This window comes from Colletotrichum abscissum, assembly GCF_030869225.1.
Source record: "Colletotrichum abscissum strain IMI 504890 chromosome Unknown Scaffold_25.1, whole genome shotgun sequence".
Taxonomy (NCBI): domain Eukaryota; kingdom Fungi; phylum Ascomycota; class Sordariomycetes; order Glomerellales; family Glomerellaceae; genus Colletotrichum; species Colletotrichum abscissum.
Genome location: NW_026850154.1, coordinates 168,260 through 180,918, shown reverse-complemented (window position 1 = coordinate 180,918; position 12,659 = coordinate 168,260). Strand labels below are relative to the sequence as shown.

The 12,659-nt window shown below is 54.1% G+C and overlaps 7 protein-coding genes across 7 annotated transcripts; 1 reads left to right on the top strand and 6 right to left on the bottom strand.

Moving 5' to 3' along the window:
• Window positions 1-1,507: 1,507 nt before the first annotated feature.
• On the bottom strand, window positions 1,508-2,004 carry CABS01_10002 (uncharacterized protein; the record flags this gene model as incomplete). Its single annotated transcript, XM_060543358.1, has 2 exons — window positions 1,508-1,699; window positions 1,951-2,004. 2 exons carry the CDS (start codon window positions 2,002-2,004, stop codon window positions 1,508-1,510), a joined length of 246 nt encoding a protein of 81 aa, XP_060399539.1.
• Window positions 1,947-4,332, top strand: CABS01_10001 (uncharacterized protein; the record flags this gene model as incomplete). Its single annotated transcript, XM_060543357.1, has 4 exons — window positions 1,947-2,355; window positions 2,525-2,917; window positions 2,968-4,103; window positions 4,162-4,332. Coding segments are annotated over 4 exons (2,109 nt in total), but the record flags the coding sequence as incomplete, so codon positions are not given.
• Window positions 4,333-4,471: 139 nt separating this feature from the next.
• CABS01_10000 (uncharacterized protein) lies at window positions 4,472-5,814 on the bottom strand (the record flags this gene model as incomplete). The annotated part of the gene is made up of 3 exons (XM_060543356.1): window positions 4,472-4,552; window positions 4,645-5,392; window positions 5,477-5,814. 3 exons carry the CDS (start codon window positions 5,812-5,814, stop codon window positions 4,472-4,474), a joined length of 1,167 nt encoding a protein of 388 aa, XP_060399537.1.
• Window positions 5,815-8,448: 2,634 nt separating this feature from the next.
• CABS01_09999 (uncharacterized protein) lies at window positions 8,449-8,871 on the bottom strand (the record flags this gene model as incomplete). Its single annotated transcript, XM_060543355.1, has 1 exon — window positions 8,449-8,871. One exon carries the CDS (start codon window positions 8,869-8,871, stop codon window positions 8,449-8,451), a length of 423 nt encoding a protein of 140 aa, XP_060399536.1.
• A 1,407-nt stretch (window positions 8,872-10,278) lies between these two features.
• On the bottom strand, window positions 10,279-10,467 carry CABS01_09998 (uncharacterized protein; the record flags this gene model as incomplete). The annotated part of the gene is made up of 1 exon (XM_060543354.1): window positions 10,279-10,467. One exon carries the CDS (start codon window positions 10,465-10,467, stop codon window positions 10,279-10,281), a length of 189 nt encoding a protein of 62 aa, XP_060399535.1.
• A 182-nt stretch (window positions 10,468-10,649) lies between these two features.
• On the bottom strand, window positions 10,650-10,943 carry CABS01_09997 (uncharacterized protein; the record flags this gene model as incomplete). The annotated part of the gene is made up of 1 exon (XM_060543353.1): window positions 10,650-10,943. The coding sequence occupies one exon, from the start codon at window positions 10,941-10,943 to the stop codon at window positions 10,650-10,652; it is 294 nt and encodes a 97-aa protein (XP_060399534.1).
• An 861-nt stretch (window positions 10,944-11,804) lies between these two features.
• CABS01_09996 (uncharacterized protein) lies at window positions 11,805-12,101 on the bottom strand (the record flags this gene model as incomplete). Its single annotated transcript, XM_060543352.1, has 1 exon — window positions 11,805-12,101. The coding sequence occupies one exon, from the start codon at window positions 12,099-12,101 to the stop codon at window positions 11,805-11,807; it is 297 nt and encodes a 98-aa protein (XP_060399533.1).
• Window positions 12,102-12,659: the final 558 nt, after the last annotated feature.

Sequence of the window (12,659 nt, the reverse complement as noted above, 5' to 3'; positions counted from 1 at the left end):
CAACCCGAACAGCTCAGCTGCCAGCTTACATGACGATTACTTGAAGGTACTCGGCTCTACGGCTACTGCATCTACATTGCACCTTTTTTTCGTACGGAGTATCATACGTACCTGACCACGCAAATACTGCGCTCCGTTCTGTGCCAGGTACGAAACCTACACAGGTCACTCATCTAGCATCTCATCTCGTCTTCGGCTCGGCAAGCCGTCAGACTTCCTATCCGACGAGCGGGAAGGTCCCAGTGGGTTGAAACTCTAAATCACGGACTCGACGCCAAATCAAGACACGTCCGGCACATCAGGTCATTTGACAAGCCTCAATTACACACTGGCGCTTCCACGTCTCGCCTCGCCCTTGTCTTTCTTTCTGGGCGCAGCGCTATCCGCACATCGAGGGGGCTCCCGCTGTCTCTCCCGTCCGCTCCAACATCAGCCCAACAACGCCGTGGCCGTCTTGCCTGAATCCACAACAAACGACTAGAGTAAACTAAGAGACTTCTAGACCAGACAGACTAGCAGAGACAACATTCCGTTGCGCGCGGGAGACACGCCGGCCCCCGTCCGCTCCGTATTTTGCAAGCCAAGCCCAAAGACGTTGAAACAGCGCATTAGGATTTACTCGGCGAGTTGGCAATTCGATCATACTTACCGATATCCAATTACCTCCCATCATCTGGAATCTAAAGTTCCGAAACGACGGCTGCTAGATCGAATCGTCCGTTGGACAGACTTTCACCCGCAAATTGAGCATCCAGTAACATCTTCCAAATTGCACCCGCCTCGTTAGCCAGCATTCCAAATTGTCTTGTCTCAGCAAAATACCGCACTTTCTCGATACCCATCTACCTTTTCCTCCAAAATCATAGCAGCCAGCAGCCAGCATTTCAGTTGGTAGGCGGATTCGTTGGACAAAGAACGGGCCAAGTTCAAGAAGAAAAAAAAAAGGACAACGCAGACTTCTCGTGTCCGACTGACTCTGGCTCTGACCATCCTCCAGTCCAAGTGGAGCCATCACCAAGAACTACCAAGCTAAATTAGAGCACCAACACCTTGGTTCCGTTCAGTCCGTACTCCGTACTCCGTACCGGTGACAGCACGCACCTTGCACGCAGGACGATTTCACGGCGGAGTCGACCACTTGGAGCGACACTCGCACGGCGCGGCGTGTGTACTCACAACTTTGCTTGCTCTGTGCCTCTGAAAACTTCCATCCGAGCTCCCATTCCATCACCCGATCTCCCGTCCACTCGACCAAGTTTTGTGGAAGTTTCTTGTCTCTTGTCTCTTGTCACTTGCAGATTGTCGCGTTGCCTCATCTGCCACCCCACTTCATTCCTTCTACCTTCCACAGCTACCTTGGCTCTTTCTCATTCGCTTCCATTCACGTTCACATTTCCCCCCTACTTCATCTCGTGGCAGGCAAGTGCACGAACATTGGTCTCCACCTCTTTCCTCAGCTAGCGGGCGCGGGAAGGCATCCTGAGTTCATCCTGACAGTAGCGCGTTGCTAGGGCCTGCTGCTGGCCGTTGCTAGAATCTCGTCCGCTCCTGCCGGCCGGTCGCTCAGGTGCTGGTGGCAGGTGTTACCGTGCTGGTGCTGTTCTCTCCTTTGGGCCCATCTTTCCTCCTTACCGGTAGGACCCACCTCATCCGACCCGACCTGCACCACGTCCACGCTTCCTTCCTCCCCGAGCTCGCGCTAACGTTAACAGCCCCGTTGTCTCCACTTTCCGCATCTGTTCCCTTACCTTAGGCTCTTAGCCAAGGTATACCCGGTCGCGTCCCACATCGACCTCACCTCCCCCCTGGCCCTGTCGTGGACCACAGACGTGGGACTTCGCAGCGCTCCCTCCACCACTATCCACTTTTGAATATCAGACTATCGCGCCCGGCACCCGTGCACACACTCCCCCACGACCTCGTCTCCTCCATTCTGGACTGTGGACAGACCTGGGCACGCTGGTCTCGTGTATCCATCCGGACAAAGTACATGCCCTTGGGCATCCCGTGTTCCGTGCTGCTTTCCGTCCCTCCCCGTCCAGGGCATGCTTGGTGCGACAGTCATGGCTACTAGGCCGCGGAAGAGAAGCCAGCCCATGGACGAGGATCCTCCTCTCTTTTCCTATTCAACAGCCTCCGCTTCTGTCCCTACAACTACACCTTCATCGACGCCTGCCTCTACACCCTCGCCTGGAGACAACAACTCCAACATCAATGTCCAGGATTCCCAAATATGGAGCCCGGTAGGAGACTCCGAGTTTCCATGGTTCTCTCATGGAGCCAACACTCCCCGGCAAAGACGTCGACTGTCTAAACCCCTTGAGGATGACCAGCCCCTGGCACGATCAAAGCCATGTAAGCTGGACGGATTTCTTTACCTATCCTGAGCCGCCTGTGCCGCTCCCATCCAGTATAGTGCGATTCCTGGTAGACACGAGAAGGGATGGAAGAAGAAGGAATAGATGATGATAGCACGAGGTCTTAGGAACCGTTGCCGACGAATCCTTGACTAACAACAAACTAGCAATCCCTGATCCGTCGACGACATCGACCAGACATGGGGCACCGTATGGCCCACCAGTTTCTCCTCACCCGCCGCCAGATGTGATTTTCTCTCCGCGACTCCCTACTATAGAGGCCGACTCGGCGGAGGATTTGGACCTCACGAATCCCTTCGAGGATAACGCCGATGATGCGGATCGTCTCGTCCTGGGCAAAACCCGCATTCAGGCCGGAACTATTATTGATGGATACATCAAGTTCCACAGCGGCAAGTCGAGGGCAGCCAACCTACCGCGTCGACAGGCGGCGATACAACCGTCTGATCCCCAGGCTCTCCTGTCAGAACTGTGTTCTCAAACGTTCTTATTCGAGGCAGGCCTTGAAGACAATTGTGACAAAAATCTCTTCCAGTTTTGTGAGTCTCGGTACATCTGGCCAACATGGAGAATGGCTAACATTCTCAAGACGTCAAGGCATGGTGTTCTGGTCGGAGTGTCCTCCACAAAACCAACTGCTGGCTCGTCAACATCCCCCGAATAATGAAGGACAGCTCTTGTGTCAAGCACGCGATGCTAGCGCTTGCTGGAACATATGTCCTCGATTACCAACCCGAAGAGAGCATTCGACAGGTAGTCAATGCACACTATAAACGAGCCGTCCTACTCTTGACGATGGCTTTGAGAGAGGAGGCTCGGAATCCCAGTCCCACGGAACACGAGTCAAACAGCCTGATTGCCGCCGTGACGCTGCTAAACATGATCGATGTTGTATCCCCAGAGCAACGTCGGCCGCCGAGTGCGGTTCCTCGTTGGCTAGAAGGTGCTCGCCTCGCTTGTCGTTTGCTGGATAAGTCGGATCCGGGTCATCGCTTCTGGGTACCCTCCAACATTCAGCCTTCCGACATGCAGATGGGCAACATGATCATCGCCGCCAGGGCCGCCATCATAGCCCTTCCCATGGCTCCTCTTGATTCGAAAGACACAGGAGAGCAATTTTCTTGGCTGTGCCAGGGCACTGAGCCGGAGACTCGCAGGATACATGGTGGATGCGGCATGTCGCCGATACTTCTTTCTCGTTTTGCTCAGATTACAAAATTGGCAGCATGGTTGTGGGAGGACCCCAGTACCAACGATTTTCACATGAAATCGAGCAGCAAAATAGTCCGCCAAGATTTGGGCAGATTGCATCAGTGGACACAGCCCGCCGCCGAGTCTCCGTCCTCTTCGGCCACAACGCGATCGGATCAATCTCGAGATACATCAGACAAACGCGCTATCGAAGATCGCATTAAGCGAAACGATTTCGGCCTTGTGATGGACGCAGAATCTATGACGGAAGTCACGGCCGAAGCATGGCGTCTAGCGGCCCTCATCTACCTTCGCTGCCGCCTCGAGAGACTACCTCGCTCTCACCCAGACGTCGTATCTGAGGTTGACCAGCTGGTGAAATGCATTGACATGATGCCAACCTATGGAACCTTCTTCACTGCGCAATCTCCATTCTTCCCGGTCTTCCTCCTAGGAATTGTGGCCACGACAGAGGCACATAGTCTTTGTGCCCTGAACTGGTTTCGATCGGTCGTCAGCACCAGTTGTCGCTCGGTAAGTAAAGTGATGAGAATCCTATAGTTGGTGTAGATTCTAACCAGAGATATCCCAGAGCGTGCCCCCTGCTTTCAACTCCCTTCTGCGTATCCGTCATTGGATAGCGGCCAACGTTGATGACAATATTCCTTCCAACCTTCCTGACCTCATTTCAGAGCGACACTCCTGGTGGGAGCCACTCGTGGCGCACATTATTTCTACCGAAGGAACTTTGTGTTTGATCTAGAGGAAATATAGGGGCATTGATGACCAAACATTTGGAAGAGAGATGCATTTTCGCAGAATACTTCATGCTATTCATTCTGGAGCACTCTTTGTTTGCAATTCTTGCTTTCTAATGCAAGCATTTGTTACCTATCGTACCTCTAAAGAATCGAGTGCGCTTCCGTCATCTCGTCATGTTTTGAGTCGTCCATCCGCCCCCGAAAGAATTCCCCATCCTCACACTATGAGAGATCAGAATCAGGACCACACGTCTACCTCTATGTACATACAGTGTACCTGTATAGCTACCGAGAATGGTTTACTCCCCGCGTACGTAGATGGCACTATCCGTCTCGTCAATGGAGTTCTCAATGGCAGCAGTGCGTATGAGGTACTGTCGCATGTCGGAACCCTCAATAGCCCACGACTTGACGACTTCGAGGCCCGCCTCGGCGCACATGTTGTGAACGTCCTCCTCGTTGCGCTTGTGAGCGTCGAACCAGTCGATTTCGAGACCCTGCTTCAGCGTCTTGCCCTCTTTCTCGGCAACAACATCGCGCTTTGCCTTGAGGAAGAAGCGATGGCGCTTCTCATCCTCCTCGATTTCACCACAGATATCCCAGTCCTCGGGCTTGAAGACATCCTCACCAAGGAGGACATTGGCGTGCTTGAATCCATTATGGAAGAATTTCTCGAACAGGGCGGGGTGGGTGTGGTAAGCAGCCCAGACCTTGGTCGAGGTGACGTCGTGGCCGTCCATGCCGGCGAGGATGAGGTCGTCTGGGCGCATGAGGGCAGCCCACTCACGGAGCGAGGTGACAGCCTTTTTCCAAGGGTCGTTGAAGAGGACGGAGCCCAGAGAGAGGAAGACTCTAGGAGAAGGAATGTCGTCACAGAAGGCGAGGCCTGCCTTGAAGTCACCCCAAAGGCCTGCCATGCGGACGCTGCCGGCCGCGTGCTCAGGGGCAAGGGCCCCGAGGTTGCAGGTGAGGGAGTGGTTCGAGATGTCGAGGGCGAGGTACGTGGCGTTGCGGCCGTGCTTGGCAAGTTCTTTTAGGAGGAAGTTGACCTTGCGCATGTCACTGTAGATGAAGAAAAGAAAATCAATCAGCAGGTAATCATTACCCTAACATGTCAAATATAAACAATGAAGGGAGTAATCTTACCCAGCTCCCAAGTCAATCATGGTAGCGTCGTTGGGAATGTAAACGGTCGCCATCTCCTCGCTATTCTTCTCGAACAAGACCATCTCGTCGCGGGTCTGATAGAACTCGGGGGTGAAGATGACTTCTGCCCAGATGGCCAGCCCTTCATCGTTGTACAGCAGCTCGTCGGGCATGGTTGGGACCTCGACGCTGCCGCCAATACCGGTATTCTCGTGCTTGGCGGCCACGGCAAAGACGCGCTGGAGGTCCTCGAGGATGGCGGAGGACATGCTTCCGCCGCCAATGTCGAGCACGCTGCCGTGAGCGGGCATGTTGACCATTTTTGATTGGGGTGCCATTGTTGTTGTTGTTTTTTCCGTTTCTCTTTCCTTTCTTGTTTCTTGTGACTTGAGGTGGACAGGAGATTTGAAAGGGGGGTTGTCGGCTTTGGTACTGCAGGTTGCCGTCTTGGTTGACGTTTCTCCCGTTCTTTCCCGACGAGAATGACGTGGGTTCCGAATGTCGGTGAGGAAACGGGTGGTTGAAATGTGTGAAAGTAATGGCAATGACAATGGACAGGAACAGTGTGACTTTTGTGTAGGGGGTAGAGTAGAAGTTGATGAGTGTTCGTAAAAAAGGGAAGAAGCTCAAACGATGGAGCTCCCAGTCGATGCCTTTTATACACAATCTCCCTCTTCGACTGACGCAAGGTTTCTGCCACCCCCAGAGAAGAACTCCTGAATCACTCGTCATCAAGAGCATGCCGTTATTCACGTTTTTCTGCACCTTCCCTTCCCTTAAACCCACACTGAACCCCCTGTCCCCTTCATCTCATCTCATCCTCATTATAAGACCTGCGATATTTGAGTGGATGGGAAGGGGAGGGGTGGGCATGGGAAGTCTCTCCTTACGCCTCTCCTCTGGCAAACACATATATCCACAAGCGCGCCGAGCGAGGTAGGCGGTGGTGTTTGCCCACCTGAAGCCATATCCCACTCGGCCCTCGCTCTCTCTCTGGTTGGGTGGTAGCCACGAGGAGAAGGAGAATGATGCAGGCACGTAGAAATACCACTGATGATTCAAGACAAAGTGCCAATCCCTGACTTACACCAAGTGATCCCAAGCAACCCCTACCCTTGACCTTGGCCTTGACGTTACTCGATCGCCGACTGCGAAAAGAGGTTAAAAGGGTTTCAGCAGCTTGAGCAGCTGAACAGCCCAAACAGAAAAGTCAGACAGGCAAACAAGAATGCAACGCCCAAAGGTACCTACCTTTTCTCCAGCCCGTCGATCGTCGGTGAGATGTGGAATCCACGCCTCGTCGTGGTCGTGGACGGGTACGTTTCCCGATGAGACGTCTCTCCTGTTCATGCTTGGGCAAACCCAGTTAGCCAGGCTCATTTGACAGCCTTGACATTTCAATGACAGGGCCACGCTAGGTCCGGCGCGGCCCTCCTCTTGTCTCATTCCTCCTCCATCCTGCGACAAGGGCGTCACCCTCTTCCTCGGAAACGTCACCTTTTTTTGGTTCCTTGACCGGTTGGATGGGACCGAATCAACCCAAGTCAGGGGAAAAGACAAGACAACGAAGGCGTTCCAAAAGAAACGAGAAAAAGACCAAAGGTGTGTGGTTGGACAAGGGGCGGTGGTGGTGGCCACCGACGCCGCAACGCGGGGGTCGCAGTCAACGCGAAAAAGGAGTGAGGACCGGGGCCGTTTCGGGGGTCGTCGGAGAGAAAAGGTAAAGAGCTCGGCGGCGTAGATCATGCGGAGGCGGGTAGCACGACCGAAGTTCCGCACTTCTGCTTTCCTATTGTTGGGTCACAAACGCTGGCCATTGTGCGCTGTCCCACTGACACCCACAAACATTACAATGTTGCTGGGCCTGCATGTTGGTTTCTCAGGGCAAAGACGCGGCACCTGGTTAATTGGTCCTGCAGTTTGCCTATGCAGCGGATAAATAAGTATGGCGAGATTCCACTTCACAAGAGGTCATGATGGGGCGAAAATGAGTTTTGGATCCGAATGGCGCAAGAAACACTCTCGCATATGCGCTGGCTCGCTGGCCTGCTGGGAGAATGGGTAGGATGGATGGCCGCCGGCCGATATCCTTTCCTCGGTCAAGACAAAAGGGCGAATCCGACGCGACCCCGCGGCTCATCGATCGAGACACTGTCGAATCGGGCTGACATCCCGCACATTTGACAGCCATGCCCATAAGCTCGGTCAACCTAGCCTGCCATCCACGTAGGTCAAAAGGTGCACATCGCTCCCCGGATGAAAAACGTCGGACTCATCTCTCGAGACTTTATAACCGGGGAGGTGGGTTTCGTGGGTCTCAATGTCGCAGATATGACTGGCTATCTCGCATGATTCTCCCCGTTCAGAAGGGGGATGAGTTATCGTATTAATTAAAAAGCGCATCTTCACCGAGCTTCGACTGTCTCAACGCCTCATTTCCCGTCCCCTATGCACCGCGGATCTATCAGTAGGTTTCTCACATGTGGTTTTGATGCAACGTATCAGGCCTCCATTCTCAAGAATGGCAGGCCAAAGCAATCGATAGGCATGTAGTGTCACTTGCAGCCTCTCCAAAGCCAAGTTGACGAGTTACAGGTGCCCCTTTCATACGGATGTGGTCAATCCTGTCCGGCCGCAACACGTTTACTCGGCACGATTGGTCTGTGTGTTTCTGGGCCGTCCTTGGGCACTACGCACCGGCTCCGGGTTGGCTTTACGGAGCGGTCCGCCTAGTATCCGTAGGGAGATGACGAACAACGCAAGGCCTCTTGATGGTCTTTGCGGTCGTGGAGATCGACCGCGGAATGTAACCCTGGGTGGTTGCAAATCCCCAAGCTTATCGTTTGTCCGGTTGAGACCGGCCTGGAGACACGACTCAAAGACGAGAATGCTCCTTCATGGCCAAGGACTGATGATGCACTTGAACCGCCTGCGCCAGTTCGCGTTATCCCATCAAGGGGGCATTTTAGGGGTCACGAAGTCTTGCTTATTGGCGGAGCTGCGGTTGACCCCAGTGCAGATGTCTCGCCTTTTCTAGCCACATCGGGGACTTGTCTGGCGGGTGACTTGCAACACCTGCTGGTCTGACTGGGAAACCGCACCACGGGAAGCTGATTCGTCGTCAAACGACTCCTTGAGCGACGAGGAAACCGGGAAAAGAATATCGAAATGCAGCCCTGACTGAGCTCAGTGCTTTGGTGAGGATGTGCCCGGAACCTTCGTTGGACCGTCACAGCGGGCCTCGGAGAATTGGCAGATGCCCACGGCCGCTCGGCAACGTCAAGCCAAACCCTGGAACCTGATCCAAGCATGAAGGTGGCACAGCCTGGTGCGGAAGGGCCAACGTTTCTGCCGCACGCGCCTCGGAACAACGAGTCCTGCGGCCGGGTCCTCATTCTCGAACACAAACATGCCCTTCGTCTGGCGACGTCGAAGGGCTGTAGGCACAAAGCGCATCGAGTGTGTTTTCTTGCAGGTTTCGGGTGGTTTGAGCGCCCCCAGACTCGCTCATCCGACTGATCGAATTACTCGGTAATTACGGGTGAACCATGGTGTCGGATGTCGATGATTCCAGCCGGACGGACGCGACCCAGGCTGACCGGGATCGGCATTGCTCCCGCAAGATCGAGGTTCCCTGTTGAGCGGCCAAACCGCGCAGAGTCAGGCCAGATCAGGCAGCCTTTCTAGCTGAGCCATCGTCATGGATCTCCCCGCTGGAGCCCGTACCGTTACGCAAGGCCCATGAGAGACGCTACGACGCTCGCTCGCAAGTCAAAGGCAAGGCTGATGGAGCGAGGCAAAGCTTGATATTCGACCTTTGAGGCTTTCTTCATCCGAACAGCACAGATGGGTCGCATTCTAGGCTGTCTGTGTAGGCATGATAGCCTCGTATTTGAAAATCCGGAGGGATTCAGCAGCTCAATCCTGGCATGGAATCATATCGATTCAATATCATTTTTTTGTTCTTTATCTTTTTTTGCCTTTTGATCCAAGGAATACTGGCAAGTCTGATGACCGCTGCACCACGCTTACGACAGAGAGCAAACTGTATTCGTACCATGAGCTGGAAGAGGGAGGTGGGTATCTCCCAGCGGCCGTCGGCCCCGATGAGGGTGTGGAGCAAGCGGCTCAACCTGTGAAGTTTGAGGATTCTTGACTCAGTTCTCGCCATTCGGCCGGAATGAACCTTTGATGGTGGTTTCAGAATTTGAAGATGCTTCAGCGATCAATTCGCCCCCCGGGCACCTGGACGGGACGAAGAGACGAAGGTTGAGATGACCGTTGTTGAGAGCCCAATGCTGCCCAAGGTGGAGGTCAACAGCCTACAGTCCAGCCAGGACTCGTCAACAGGCGACTTCTATGGGAGGTAGTGGCGGCGGCGGCGGCGCCGTCGATACCTTCCAGAAGCCAAATGGAAGAAAAGGAAAAAGAATCAGACGCGTGTGTGCGTGTGTGCGTGTGTGTGTGTGTGCAGCCAGTGTGACGTTTCCATCCCCGAGCGGCAAAAGTTGGACGCGTTGCCTGCCGATCTCTGCTCTGTATCTTTTTCTTTGCGTTTTGCCCGCGACGAGTTGTCCTCCCACCTGCAAGATGGCTTTGTACGAAGGGATCATTACTGGGGTGCCAGGCCTTTGCCGCGGCCTCATGAAAGTGCTTTGTAACTGTACGGGTACGGATGTAGCTGCTGAATACCAGTGGATTTGGACAATTCTGGTGTGTCGACCTTTTGCCTTGCTGCCAGGATGATAGTGGAACAGCGGAAATGCCGGTACCGCCGCAGAGTGGTCCAGCAGAAAAGCATGTCAAGGGTTGCCCATTATGGTTGACGAATCCTGGACTTTGATCGTTGAGGCATTGTGTACCCGGGGAGGAAAGTGTCCATGCATCACCGTCTCCCCAGCGAAGAGGAGTGTGCGCTTCTGTCTGGGGTGGCTCCGTTGTTCTTGATGGTGGTGGCTGCTGGGGATCAGAACGGCCAACGGGCGGGCCATAATGTTGAACTTTGCGACTCTATAATTTGACGATAGCCATCAAACCCTCATGGAGCAAGCATTGATGAAGGCCTGGCCATGAGCGGTTGACAGCTCTCGAGTGCAACTGTGCCCTTCAAGGAACACACAAAGACAGCGTAACACAGCCGGCCGGCGGTCATCTCGGATTCAGTTCATCCCACTCAGCTAAGTTTAGCTAACAGACGTAGTCTCCTCGTGTGAGTGGGTCTAACGAGATTTAACATGCACATCCCTTCAACTGCCGGAGCCTTGTCTGGCACTCCCCGACTCCTGAGCCAGTGAGCCTTGACCTGACGTTGTAACTCATCGCCCTCTCCTGGTCGATGCCAGGCAAGGCAAGCAACGCAAGGCGAAGCTAGCGCCTCCCCGTGTCGTGCCAATGAAGGGACGGGTTGGTGTTGCGACTGACAGTGGTCGAGATTCCCAAAGGCCACGATTCGGCACGGGCGTTTCATGCCCAGATCGAAAGATAAAAAATAAAAAAATAAGGTGGTTGTCTGCGGAAATGGACGAAAGTATCTCGACGGAGCGTCCGTTGATGGAGAGAGATTAGGTACTCAAACTGCTGCTCGCAGTGGCTGCGATTGAGGGCCTGGGGCGCAACTATTGGTTATACCCTCGTGGTGAATGTCTGAAATTTTTTTATCCTGACTAGCTCGCTGGCGGGACGCATCCAGTTGGCTGACATGTGTATCCGCCACAATACATTCCCCTGGGTGGACGTCAGACTGACCGAGGCTTGGCCTTTCTTGAAGTCTCTGCCGCATCAATTGAAGATACGGAGTACACCGCTCTGAACTCCGTAGTCTAGACGGATACCTGGGTGATTGGGGGCGGTTCTCAGCGGGGCATTGATCTGGGTACGGTAGATGTGATGGGTTATCCGCTGATCGTGGTGGTGATCAGGCCCAGTGTTCGTCTGCTGTGCCAGGCCCGACGGTCCCCAGTGCGGCACGGGAGACATCTAGCTAGAAGACGGGTATCTTTTTTCTCTTGCATTGAAGGGTGGTGACGGACGTCAGGTCGTTCCGTGTCACGCGTATATCCGTGAGTGAGGGAGGCCCGATTGCAGGGTGTCGGCGCGCATCACTGGCTTCGATGTCGAATCGTTAAGGGCCAATTTCCAGAGTCCGAGAACCGTCTTGCTACTTCGAGCGAACTTATGCGTTGAACCGTCGTCGACGACCGCGATGCCTATTGCTTCTTGGCGCCTGAGGAAATAGGCGTACGGATACAAAAAGAATGGACGGAAATAGACGTGATCTTCGGTTTCGCGGCCCTCACCGAAGCTGCTAGCATGACAAGGCCTGCCAAGGCTAAAAAGACTGGTAAGTATCAGACAAGGAATCCATGAGCACGGGAAGTTGTTTGGGTTTGGTCAATGGGGTGAGACCGTGAGAGGACAATATGGATACAGACACAGATACCAGTACAATCTGCGGAGTATAGGGAAAGGGAAGAGCAGAGGCCATTTGCGCTTGGCCTGCAAGTGCCTCCCTCTGTTCGCAACTTCGCATCACGGGGTAAAAAGCACCACCTGCCGGCCGCAGCTGACGAGGTGTAAATGGAACAGAACTTGCTAGGCAAGGGGCAGGCACTGGCCATAGCCCCATGGCATGAAGCTAGATCCCGCTGAATCTCGCTGTATCGAAGGAGGCCAGCAACAGGACACGGTCAAGCAACTGCGGGAGCAAGCACCCCGCAGCTGTCCACCCAGCGGTCGAGAGCGTTAGACGTGTTCGTACAGTCGGACACACTGTCCGGTCATGGCTTTACAGTGTGCGGACTGCATGCTGCCTGAGTGCCTTGGACTGTCGAGGATCCTCCATTGTTCAGTATAGACACAGATACAAAGGAAACATGAGCGCCCTTACCTGAGAGTAGACAATTCTCCCGCTACCAAAGGCATCGCTGGCTGCTGGCGAGGAACCTGGAACGCCGTTGAACTAGAGAACAAACTTGGCCGTAGTAAGCCCAGGGGTCGCGTAGCACAATCGTAAGTGATCCTCCATGGAAGGATGAATAGAAAAGAATCCTGCATGGAACAATCATGGAAGCTGTTCAAGCCTCCAAGCTCAGGCGGTTGGCGCACGCCAATCTTCCATCCCTTGCCAGCCGCTGCCGATGTGTCTAGCGACGGCTATTTGCGCTAGAAGTGAGGCATCTCGCTT